Here is a 13209-nt window from a genome sequence, read left to right on the forward strand (position 1 = left end):
CGATTTTACAGGCCCGTCTTTCACGTGAAATTTCGGAGCAGATGAAGATTACTAAAGGAAAGGATAAAGAAGGAGAGGGGGAGACGAGACGGGCAGATCTGTAACCTTCGGTTGTCTCGGCCCGAAGCTTTCCAGCCAGACGAGAGGAGGTTCAAAGTCCTCGCAACGAAAACATATAGAGAGCCTACTGACAATGAGTCATATACCGGGAAATACATCTCCGAGATCCGACGATTGTGCGAACGATGGATTTTGTGTAACTGAGAAGGGGCGAGATTCTTATCTAAATCGGATCATCGAATTTTTAATCGCCGATACAAACTAACAGACAAACTCTCCACTTTACCCTCGCGAAATTGCCGGGAAAGAGAGGAGTCAGATCTCTGACGGAGTAAAAAAAAAATTGTTTTTTTCAGAGGTCTTTGAGCCGTCGAGCCGTTGACCTTGGAAAGGTAGCATGGAAACCTCGTGGGGTGTCGAGCAGTAATGTGTGAACTCTCGATGTCTCTCTCGCTCTTCACGTGGGTGTTCGGTAGGTTAGCAGCCCGTGAAAAGCGAGGGAGAGAGAGGGAGAGAGGGAGGGAGGGAGAGAGGGAGAGGGGGAGAGAGAGAGAGAGAGAGAGAGAACTGATAGACTGAACGAGAACGAGAACGAGAAAGAGGAAGACCCAGGAGGAGGGTTTTACGCACCGACAAATGTCTGGATATGGGAGACGCAGAGTCTATACGCGAAGGAGAGAAGGGTCGATATTTACCGGCCTTCTCTCCCTCTCCCACCCCCTCGTTCCTTCCCTCCCCCTCGGGAGGCAACGACCTACCACCCTCGCCTCGTTGCGGACGTTCGTCGCCTCCCTCATCGCGCTATCCTGCGTTAGGTATAATAAATGCCGCCGCGTCTTAACCCTCAAACGACCCCGGACATCCCCCAACCTACGCACCTATAAGCGACACCGCGTCATCATAAACGACCGCGTCGTCGTCGTCTCTCGATGACATATGTTACGAGAAGACGTCCTGTTCCTTTCTCGACTTCCCTCGCGCCGGGAAACCAAGTACGTTCATCTCGTAGAAGGGTAGGGTTCGAATCATGAGTACGATTTAAGGGCCACTTTGACCAACTCTAATTAACTTTAATCGACGATTAAACTATATCTCTGTCTCTTTTCAGATATTCTTAAAAAGAGACAAAGATGTAGTTTAATCGTCGATTAAAGTTAATCAGAGTTGGTCAAAGTGGCCCTAAACCTCGAGGAATCGAGGTACCTTGCAATCATCCGAGTAAAATTTTGCAAGGTGCAAGGTGGAAAATGGGTATATCGCGCTGTCATACCGCAAGCTGAGAAACTAATCTTCAGGAACTCGATCGGTAAAGAGAAAGAAAGTCACCTTTGTCGTACCTTGCACGTGAAAATGTCCAGGAATAAGCAGAATATAATATGTAAAAAAAAAAGGCGACAACATTGCTCTAACGATTTATAACGAGCTGTCCTATTAGTATGATAATAGCACTTGATAAATGTCATTTGAAATTTTGTACGTCTCTCTCTTTCTTTCTCTCTCTCTCTCTCTGTGTGTTTGAAGTGAAATCCATTAATAATGTAACGCTAATTAAGATCCGCACGAGCAATTAATATAATGCACGCAGCGAAACGAAGCCGAAGCGGAAGTTGCGAGACTATTCGTCGACCTGATAACAGCCGCCTTCTCAGCGATCGTGTGCAAGCAATGTGTGTGTAAATATTTCAATTTAATAATTTATAGTTTAATTTGAAAATCGCAAGATGCACGTAAGCTCGAAAATTATCTCTCTTCACGCCTATCTTCATATAACCACAATAATAAGATTTATTTCTACACAAAATAGATGGATATAAGTTTTCCGGTCTCGAAAATCCATTTGAGAAGTAATTCTTGTATTTGTATAACAAAAGTTTCCTTCTTTTGTTCCGAACGAAAGGTCAGGAAAATTTCTGACCAGGTTTCTAATTTTTCACGCCCATTTGTCATTTTCAATTTTAGAAAGTTGTTACATTCTTCGCGAAGGACAAAACTATACTTTCCAAAGCGCTTCTTCAATAATCACCGCAATAAAGAAAAACGTACAATTTTACAGTAGTAAAATAGATTTTTTTTCAAAATACACACGTCGGGGGAAAAAGTGCATTCGATTAGAGAGAAATTATTCCTCCTGGAAGAAGAAAATTTCACACTCTTCTGACATTTTATATACGACTCTCGTTGAAACTGCTCGGATAAAATTGTCCCCTTTGATTTATACATCAAATGTGCATCTGTTCTCTCTCTTTCTCGGAGAGAAATGTTCGGGATCTTCAACTAATATCGACGAAGAAATACATTTTCAGATTCTCGAGGAAATAATTGATCTTCGAATTTGACATTTCGCGGAAGAATTCTTTCTATTTCGCGTTCGCGAGACAATGAGACAATTAATTAAACGAGATCGTCGGTATTAATTATTTCAGAGATATGCCGAAGTAAAAAAAAAAAAAATTACAGTCCCAGTCGCGTGCGTAAAAGTGCGCTTTCTACCAGGAACTGTGTTTAGAAGCTGGTTCAGCGGAATGGCCAGCTCGCACACTGTGCTAAATGTCACAATGTTAGGCGCGAGTTAAACCGCCAGCAGTCGCCAGATAGGTGTATAATAAAACGAGGATATATATGCAGTTTCATCCAATTTCAATTTGCGCGCGAGGGATTCGTAAAATACTCCGAAATGTACGAAATTTCCGAGACTTGCAATTATTTTCGCTCACGCGAATGCGAGAGATTTTGAAAAATTCTACGATGTTTTATTAAAATTCTACGTTTTCATTGATTCTCTCGGCGACACACCCGGATTAACCGGTCTGGAAAGTAGTTTTGTTCTCCGTGCTATTTTGTTATCCGTAATTGCCGTAACGAATCGGAAAAAAAAAATATAAATACACCTGTTCAAAATACGAACGCGAGAAATAAGCGTGGACGAAAAAAAGGTTCCACGTAACATGTCTCTTTCTAATAAAAGAAATAAAAAAAGAAAACAATTCGAAACGATTGCAAAAAATAAGCACGAGCAACTGTGTTTTTTTTTTTTTTCTTCCGAGGTATCGACGAAAACGCGAGTCCGAGGATAATGAACGCGGCGCTCTATAATCTAAATAATCCGATGATCTGTGCACAACGCGAACGCGTAACGTAACCGTAAAATAATCGTCAGCCGAGAGGGAGGCGGGAGGAAAGAGGAGGAATCGCGGCGAGTGAAGTACGGTTAGTTTCTCCCCGGATGTTCGCTGGCCTCTTTCTCCGAGCGAGCGGCCTTGCCAGGAATGCACATTTTCTGCCGGTTCTCCGTCTGCCTCGGCTTCGATTCGGATCTGCACGCGCGCCTCGCAAAACTGACCACCCTTTCACCCGTCGTCGCGTCGTCGTTGGCAAGTATTCCTCGGCGACGAGTATTCAAAGTCGATTTTTTTTTTTTTTTTTTTTTACGTACACAGAGAGAATCGTCTCTTGGAATTTATCCTGAAAATCGTGGTAATCGTGGGACGGTATGGAAAGGATTTTATTGTTGTAATAAGATATTATTGTTTTTATTGTGATAAATATTAATCAAAGAAATTCTCAAAATTCTTTCCATACCATATTGTCCCATGATTACCATGATTTTCAGGATAAATTCTGTGTATTTTTCGAATAAATTCGAATAAGTTATTTCAGAATTAATTTTTTTACATATTTTTTTCGAGCAAATTTGAATTTTTTTAAAAATAAATTCGACTGACAAGAATCGCAAGAGATAGAGAAGAAAAAAAGTCGCTATCCTAAAAAAATCCCGAAAGTAATTTCCAGGCGCTGCTGAATTTTCGAAAGGAAAATAAGTTTTTTTACATCTTTTCGTCTTTCCCGAATGCACGACTGACGATGAGTGAAAAATTTGATAATGTCAAAGTTGTTCGCGTTTGGAATTATTACTTGTGACTCTTTTTAGACGAGAAAATGAGAATTGCAACACCCGTTATAAGGATTATATAATGATGCATAAATAGAGAGAGAGAATAATAGAAGAGTGCGGTTTGCTAGCTAAAGTTCGTTTAAGACAGGAAGATCACCGATGTCGACAATGGGCGATTCTACCCCTAAGGACTATGGTCGCATATATATACATATTGTCATCTGCTATTGTCTGAAAACGTATACCTGAGAGATTTGAGCGACTGAAATCCCAGTGGAGTTTCATTCCGCTGTTTTGAAAAAAAGAATAGGATTCACATAAACGAATCGACAAAACGGAAACAAATTCCACTGATGCCTTTACTTTTTGTCAAGTTATTCTATTGTGTTCCAACGTAATATAGTTTCAACATTTCGAATGAGATTTCCAACTCATCATTAATAGTCAATGGACGGAACACGTTTGACATATATCATCGCAGGATTAAATCTCGGAATTATTTCATTCACATCAACCCCCCGCTTATTACTTGATTAACAATTTATTCAAACGTATCTCTTCGGGAAAGAGAAAACCGCTAATATACGTTTTTTTTTAAGCAAACGAGAGAAGTGTTTAAAAACATTGCTCTTCCTTCAACAATCTTAACATTTTATCTAATTTTTTAAATTCTTTCACAAAGCGCTAAAAACAGTTAAAAAGGACTGAATATAACGAAACATCGATACAAGACTATTCAATCGTCGAATTATTACGAGCATTTCGGGGAAAGGAACGTGTCATATCACGTCGATCAAACTTGAGCCGAAAATACACACACGTGCTATAAATATTTGCAATGAACGGGAAGCTGGATAACGTCGATCGATCGTAAAGCGCCTCGTTTTGGCTCGAAAATTTCTATCGTACGATAAATCGCTCCTTGCGCTCTATTTTAATTAAACAAAAAAATGCAATGTTATAAGATGCAAAAGAACTGATCTCAAGCCGTAAAACTACAACCAGAGACTTAGCTGTCGCGCTCGATTTTATTGGCTAGCTCGAGTTATGCAATTTCATCCGCGACGCCCTTTGCAACAGTTCCTTACTCAACGAGACGTGACTGTCGGCGAGACCTTGAAGAGATCTCGGTTATGAAACAAACAAAACCGTGCCGCGGCCGAGGTATTCCCGAAAAACGAACCCGACGAGACGGTTTTAATCCTTATCGGCAACAGAGCGGCGAAGATAAGAGATGTCAAGTAGATTGGAAAAAAAAATCTTCAAGTATTCACGAAATATTCATTTCTCTTTATCCGGAGACTTATAGATTCTTAAATATAAGGGGGGGAAAAAAAAATACCGTTATCCAGCCCGAAAGAGCAAACAACGAGTGTGTCGAAACCTCTATATACCATAAAATGGCATAAAAATTCGAAGGAAGCGGAACCTCGCGTCTCCCGTCGAGCTAAATAGAATGACACGTGTTTACCATCAGGTGTGCGAGTCTGATAAATCTCCAAGATATACAGGGTGTATCTAAATAAGTGCGAAAAATTTTAGGAGATGATTCTTTGTCGAAAATTAAGAGGGGTTTCTTATATAAAAAGTTACTCTTTTCTAAAGAGGGAGGTAAAAATTAAGTTTTTATTTTTTTCCTCAAATTTCGGACAAATTAAAAAAATGAAACTTGGTGGATATTTTCCACTAATAGAAAGGATATTTATTAATGTTTTTTTGATCTTCCTGTATCGTTATAAGGGGATGAAACCGACAACCCCTATTTAATTTTTAACTCCTCAGGGAGGAATATAAGAGTATATATTTATATAAGAAACCCCCCTTATTTTTCGTCAAAGAATGATCTAAAATTTTTCCCACTTATCTAGATACACCTTGTATATTAATCGTCTAGAAAATATCAGACGGATCGACGACGATCACGTGGGTCGCGCGGAAGACGTCGCGCGACATCTCCCGGAAGTCGCGATGACGACGACGAATTTGCGTAACCTGCGCCTCCCCCGGTCGGCCGAACACGTTGATAACGTTTCCTCTCGGGCAAAATACCAGGATACATAATAACCGTTCGCGCGCAAAGTACAATTTATTGTCGAGAGAAAGAGATAGAAATAGAAGGAAGCAGAAGTCGTATCTATTGTTTCGCTGATAACTTACCCATCAACGGGGACATCTCCGTCGGCTTCGCCTGCTCCTCGTTACGCCTTTCAGGATGGATTCGCGAACGGAAAGAGAGAGAGAGAGAGAGAGAGAGAGAGAGAGAGAGAGAGAGAGAGAGAGAGAGAGAGGAGGAGGAGGAGGAGGAGAGAGAGAGAGAGAGAGAGAAACGTCAGATCGAACACATGTTTATCGGCGCAGCTTTCTGTCTATCGGCGGATACTAAGAACCCGTCCACGACTTTCGTCGGCGCACCAGGGATGACACACACGCGGTCTCGCATGTATATCGGGTGTGTCGAGAGCACGAATGTACGAGAGATAAAATTACGACACACGTGATCGTACACCGCGCGATGTTGACTTTGCGCGATACCGCACGGTTATACCGCGGAGAGACGCGAAAAGAGAACGTTTCGAGGAAATTATATAACCTGAGCGGAGAACGGCACAGTCTATCTCTCTCTCTCTTTCTCGTCGCGCGTTCGTTTTCGCGAACGACGTTTTCGGGCGCGTTAGTAGAAAAAAGACCGGACACCCGGTCGCGCGCGAACCTTAAGGGAGAGGAAAAACGAAGGAGAGAAAAAACGAAATCGGGAGTGTCTTTTCGACGCGAGTCTTTCTCTCCTTCTATCCGCGACAATTTCGTAACACACTCGTGCACTGATATAATATATACGCTCGATAACGACACGGCAGAAGGAACGACAATGACGGACGACTATGTACCGATTGCCACATGTACCGAGCCGAAGCGGCCGCTTCGGTAAGTCTCGCGAGACTTCGGCCTTCTTACGTCCTATCCTTGCTTGCGATTGTCCCTCTCCGACACCCGACCTTTTCGTTCGTTCGTTTCGCGTCCCTTTTCCCGAGAAAAAATTCACGTTTCCTTAGAAAAACCTCTCGACCGGGTCCTCTCTGCCATTTTTTTTTGTTACTACGAAGATATTTGGATACCTGAACGCGGACGGTTTCGCAAAAGTTTCGAGAGGGAAAGAGAGAGAGAGAGAAAGCGTTCTTGTGAAATCTCCAGAAGCAATAAGAAACGTTATTTTAATGTCTTGGAAATCGGATTAATTAAACACACGTTTGGATATAATGATGCATCTCGAGATAAAATGAGCTTATCAATATCTTTCCTGTTTATCCGAATTATAATGAGATTATAATGTATATATATTATAATGGAATGAGAATTTTATCTCGTATATGAATAAACGCATTAACATATTTGTACAAAATTCTTCTGGATTATTAAAATTTCTTTAATGACTCGATGCAAAGTTTCAACGATGACTAATTTCTCTACATATACGATTCTGCTATTAAAAAAAGCGTTTATAAATAAAGGCAGAAGATTTATGACAATCCTGATCTTATTTATAAAAAAAACGAGTTTCAAAGTATTTTAAAATATTCGCAAAACTATTTTTTTACATCCTATTAATCCCTTTTTTTGTCGAAAAGTTCGGGTTCAGGTTATAGATAGAAAAGATTAGCATCACAATACGCCTCCTACGATTTTGTACACATTCAGTCTCTCGCAACAATTCTATACAGAGGGAAAAGAATGTTGCTACACATGGACGTGCTTTCAAATGAAAACGGTATATTCTTATTCGATGAAATTCTTAACGGTATATTCTTATTCCGTAAAATTATCCCTGATGCGAGCCGATACTGTTTACATATATACATATATACAATTTCTTTTAAATATACATATATAATTTATATATAAAATTATATATGAATTTTATATATATTATATATTTAAAAGAAATTTGTATAAATAATTGTATGCATATATATAAAATATATATATTAAAAAATTTCTTTAAAAATTCTTAAACGAAATTCTTTAAAAAAATATATATATATGATATATATATATATATAATAAAATATTTCCTATATATGTATATATGACATATTTGCGCTTTCGCGAACAGGTTTCGATTATCGACGATTGACAGCTACGTCGCGACTCGCGCATGCAGGAAGCTCCTCTGCCAATCTCCCACCTCCGCTTTTAATAGGCGCGATTCAACAGTTTGCTGCACGTCGTGCCGGCCAATCGTGGCCGCCCTCACCTCGCCCTCCCCTTCGCGCACGCTTGTTATCCGGTCCGCTTATTTCGCGCGGCGAAAAGTCCGCGGGTCTCGCGAGACGAGGAGACGGGAAGAAGAACTCTCTCGCAAATCTCTCGTCGATACGTCGCCGATATACGGAATATAACCGAGTGCGAGAGCTGATAAGCGGCCGATCGCCTCGATAAAGTATATTGCGCGGCGAGCTATTCATATATTAGAAAGAGAGAGAGACAGAGAGAGAGACAGAGAGAGACAGAGAGAGAGACAGAGAGACAGAGAGAGAGAGAGAGAGAGAGAGAGAGAGAGAGAGAGAGAGAGAGAGAGAGAGAGAGAGAGAGAGAGAGAGAGCCAAGAAAGTGAAAGCATGCACCTTCGAGCGGAATCTCTAGCATCGCGCGATTCAACTCTCGATTCGATAAAAAAAATTATAATATTTCGTAATAGTTAATTTCTAGAGATTATTTTTAGATATTTGAAATTTATCACTTGTGTATTTATTTACTCCTCCTTCTCCTCGATATGACGAAATATTTGGGGTGCAGTATCAGTCTAAATAAATATGGGAACTTTGGAATATTTCCGGCGCATTTCTCATCATCGATAGACACGTTTTAGCTTTATCGATGAACGCTATACTCTCGATAACTACCACTACTATTACTACTGTTACTGTTAACCGCGAGAAACCGCTTTAACGAGATTAGGAAGCCAGGAAAAGAGCATTGTACTATTCTACTTGCAACAACCGAGAGTTGGCGAATAAACTTGGCGTAGCCGATATATATCGTCGGGGAATTATAGTTTTGCTTTCACATAGAGGCTACATATATATACATTCACGTAAACCGGAGGAAAGACACGAGACGAAAATCGTCCGATTCGCGAGAGACGAAGAGACTCTCTTCCTTCGTCGCGAAATATCTGCACAAACTACGCATAAAATTACGTCCTTTCTCTTCATTTCTTTTTTTTTATTTTATTTCGATCGGAGTCTCATCCGCCTCGAAAAAGGATAAAAAAATAAAATCCACGAATATAGGTTAATCGTATATATAATAAATAAATGGGGGGAAAAGGGAGGAAAACACGCGACGCGAAGGACGTCGCTCCCGTTTTCTCGCGGCATGCAAAGTCACATGCCGCGTGGTGTCGTCCTAACCTCAAATAACACTTTTCCGCGGAATGCGAGATCCACGAAGACTGGGGAAAGAGGGTGGGAGAAGAGAGAGGGGGGGGAAGGACACTTCGTAGGCACATAATGCGTTCTCGACGATTAAATATCGTCGCTCCAGGTGTCTAATCAGCCTGAGGCAACAGTGATGTTGCACGTTGGACGACAAATAGTAGAAGAAAAAAAAAAAAAAGAAAAAAAAAATGCGAGAGAGAGCGAGAATATTTGAAAAGGAAGATGACCGACTCACCGGTATTCAGGAAACGGGTGTTGGTGGTCACCACCGCGCTGTAGGTCTGCGGGGAATGAACGACGGGCTGGTTCAGGATGATCTGGTGCTGATGATGACCCTGCTGTTGTTGAGGCGCGGGCGGCGGCGGTTGTTGCTGCTGGGGATGGTGTTGCTGCTGATGATGCTGCTGATGGTGGTGGGACAGGTGGTGGTGCTTGCTCCCCTTCGTCGGCATGCTCATCGCAGGCGTGGGCCTCCCTTGTGCAAACTGTCCTTAGAAGCCTGCCGTCTTATGCGGTTCGCACTCATAGGTACGCTCTATTATTCTCCCCCACGTGTTTTGCCGGGTCGCCACGACGGTCGAAATGATCTCTCTCCCTCGAGGACGAGGTCTCCCGCGCGGACGATGGCTCCCGTATCTTTTTATCTTCTATCTACGAGCGAGGAAATCGGCGATCACGCCGTCACGCGTTCGGATCGTGCGATCTGTACAACTGAATCGGCGAAGGAGGAGGAGGAGGAGGAGAAGAAAGAGGAGGAGGGGGGAGGATGATGAGAGGGGCGGGGGCGAGATGTTGTGGGCCCGCGTGTGCGCGCGACTTGTTACCTATGATGTATAAAATACGTATGTGTGTCTCCTCGCGAAGCCTCCTCTCGCGTTTCGCCGTTCTTGACGTCTTCTCCTCGTCAACTGTCAGATTCCGCACGGGAGGAAAGGATGAGATCCTCTCTCTCTCTCTCTCTATCTCTCGGCTCCTCTCTCACTTGTCCTCGCTTCGCGCAATCGCTGGCCACGCGAAAATATGTCTATATATCGTGCCAATTACGCTTGCCCGACGACGAGGATAAACGGATGTTTTTTTTTCAAGTGTAATAAGCGCACGTGTGTGAGAAACCAGACGTATTCGTTCGCTCGCTCCTCACTGCCGCGACCTTCGTACGGATACCTCGGGATACCCTCGGCCGTTTCGCGTCGTCGGGAGAGAGAGCTGGAGATACTAGAAAACAAATCTCACTTACTCCAAGAATTCCCCGACAGTTTATATCAATTTATATGTACCGCCGCCGAGACGCGCCCGCGTCCGATGCGAATGGGACGTTAAACGTGACTGCGATCGATCGCAAATGGCGACTGCCGAGTCGGACTCGTTCCGGCGTCCCATTGGTCGAGCCGCGAGCTCGTCGAACGTTCCGATTGGCGCGTCGAGAAATCCCTATTCGACAGCCAATCAGGAGCGTCCGACAAACTCGGTAGTCGCCTAGAGTCGCGTTCGAAACTAGAGATTTGTTTTCATCGGTCGATCCAACGTACATTATTTTAAATTGGCGCGTGCGCACGCGCCAATTTGAAATAAACCGCTAAAATTTACAATTTTTATAATACACTATTTTTTTGTACGACGAAAATTATTATTACATTATTAATATATATGATATTGAAAGAATATATCGATGGAAATAAAATTGAATTTTGAATCCAATTTTTGAAACGTTTTAAAACTTTGTTACAAATTTAATTATTCTAATCTTCAAACGCAGTTTGGATTATTCATTATTTTCTATGCCAAATATATTTTCGAAAACTTTTTCTTTTTTTTAATATTATATTATAAATAAACAATGTTTTCATATGTATAAATCCTGTGTAACTCTTATAGGTTAGGATTGATATCGTTCTCTTGCGTTATAAAGATTTTCTACGTCGCAACAAGCAATTATTTCAGCGCACTGTGCGATATTGCTAAAGGTATGCTAAAGCAAAGTGACGAGTGAAAAAGAACATTCTCTGCGTTTGAAGTAGTCCTAATCTCGCGAAATACATTATCACGAAATTACAACATCGGCATCTTTGACATAACCTGTTCGTCTATTCCTTTCTTCTCTACATTTGTTTCCTTCCATTCTTACTGTGTGTACTCGTTTTCGTAACTCGACTCAAAATGAGTTCTCATGGGAAAGCAGAGACCGATAGGCTCAGAAAGAATCTGGAGGAACAATTGGATCGGCTCGTACAACAGTTGGAAGATTTGGAAGATTGCAGGTTTGTCTTACATCTTTTCAAGAAATATTAAAGTCGCTTCAATTTATCGTACGCATTTGGCAAAGTTTATATACGATTGTTTTTTTAACAGAGTTACTCTCGACGAGACGGATTATCAAGAATCTAAGGAGGATACAATGGAACAACTTCGCGAGTTCAACGAGAGTCTACAAAGAATGATATCCGGAAATATGACGCTAGTTAATGAACTTGGAGCGATGCAATTAGTGCGTATTATGCGTCTCCTTATCTAAACATATAACTCTAATGCAATATATTAACATGTATATTTCTATTTTTAACAGGCAACTCAAGCAGCTATCAGCGCAGCCTTCCAAACACCAGCTGTAATAAGGATGTTTGGTAGACGTGAGCCTACCGGACTCAAGGAACGTCTCTCCCAAATTGATCGTGATGTAAAACTAGGCAAATTAAGCAAAGAGGCCGCTGATCGCCAACGTGGAGAGATATTAAGCGCTTTGAGGCAACTTGGAGAAAAGTTGGAACCATCCGAATTACAGTTGTTGGAGCGATTATCGTTAAATAATGTAGACACCACCAGATACGTACAAGTTACCGAAACAGAGAAACAAGGCAAAATGGCTCTAGATGTAGTCGGCAAGGAAGTCAGAGCTACGCAAGATACTTGAACTGCTATTACAAATTGGCCATATTATTATTTGTCGCTATAACTCTAAACTTTTAAAGCATTCTTAATGAAATGTATATATAATATGGTCTTGTATTAAGTTCCTTATACTGTTCTTCTTTGCTCCAAGTTGATTTGTTTGTACAATTTTGTTATTACTTGATATCGTCAATATTCAAAGCAATTGCTTGTCATGAATCAAAATATATAACCAAAATACATATATATATATATATATTTGTGGAATCAAACTTCCAAATTTATAAACTTTAATATAATAGTAATATTATGATTGTTATTTAAAAAGGCTTTCTATTATCACATCAAATTCTTATCAGATATAAATAATATATAGAAACTTGTGACTATATATATATATATGCACAACTCTCATAAATTTTTATGCAGTTTTTATAAAAAGATATGAATTTTATATTGCTTATAAGTATTTACTGTGATGATTTAATGCAACATTTATAACAAATTAGATTTTAGCTTATAGTATTAATGTGACATACATGTAAACGCGTCTTGTTCAGAAAATTGTTCTGTTACATAAATTATAAGATAAATATATTGATGTTTTTATATGACTCTCTTTTCTATATTATTTTGTTCTAAGAAAATTGTATTTCAGTCCGAGAAAGATTAAAAGATTTATGAGAATTATATAAACAGATAATATATCGAGATAAATTACCAATAACAAATGGAAAATATACATATTGTTCATATTGACGCGCATACATTTAGTTAAAACTTCTTAATACCGCACTGTTGCATATGTAACACAAATTTGATACATCTAGAAAAATAATAGATAATTTAAAATCTATATCTTGTGATTCACTTTTGCACATACAATATTTCAATTGTAACTGTTTCTTTTCGAAACTTTCTTTTTTTTTTCTCTCA

The 13209-nt window shown here is 40.4% G+C and overlaps 2 protein-coding genes across 4 annotated transcripts in view; one reads left to right on the top strand and one right to left on the bottom strand.

Moving 5' to 3' along the window:
- The window catches only part of Eif4g (eukaryotic translation initiation factor 4 gamma), a 41056-nt gene extending 30454 nt beyond the window's left edge, over positions 1-10602 (bottom strand). Inside the window, exon 1 of one of the 3 annotated variants that reach the window (XM_083055399.1) lies at positions 9623-10602. In XM_083055399.1, the coding sequence (XP_082911525.1) occupies positions 9623-9845 (223 nt within the window). In that variant the 5' untranslated portion in view covers positions 9846-10602. Of the gene's footprint in view, positions 1-6109; positions 6841-9622 lie in introns of those variants that run through there. The other 2 variants (XM_083055400.1, XM_083055401.1) reach the window with 2 other exon arrangements.
- A 647-nt stretch (positions 10603-11249) lies between these two features.
- LOC145946337 (protein LZIC) lies at positions 11250-13121 on the top strand. The gene is made up of 3 exons (XM_083055933.1): positions 11250-11645; positions 11737-11872; positions 11951-13121. The coding sequence occupies exons 1-3, from the start codon at positions 11545-11547 to the stop codon at positions 12293-12295; spliced, it is 582 nt and encodes a 193-aa protein (XP_082912059.1). The 5' UTR covers positions 11250-11544; the 3' UTR covers positions 12296-13121.
- Positions 13122-13209: the final 88 nt, after the last annotated feature.

This window comes from Prenolepis imparis, unplaced genomic scaffold, assembly GCF_030444845.1.
Source record: "Prenolepis imparis isolate NDT839.2.m4 unplaced genomic scaffold, iyPreImpa1.0 SCAF_15, whole genome shotgun sequence".
NCBI lineage: Eukaryota > Metazoa > Arthropoda > Insecta > Hymenoptera > Formicidae > Prenolepis > Prenolepis imparis.

Coding starts and splice junctions, on each gene's coding strand:
- LOC145946337 (XM_083055933.1), top strand. CDS start 11,545: ATGAGTTCTCATGGGAAAGCAGAGACCGATAGGCTCAGAAAGAATCTG. Junction 11,646..11,736: donor GAAGATTTGGAAGATTGCAG/GTTTGTCTTACA, acceptor TTTTTTTAACAG/AGTTACTCTCGACGAGACGG. Junction 11,873..11,950: donor AACTTGGAGCGATGCAATTA/GTGCGTATTATG, acceptor TATTTTTAACAG/GCAACTCAAGCAGCTATCAG.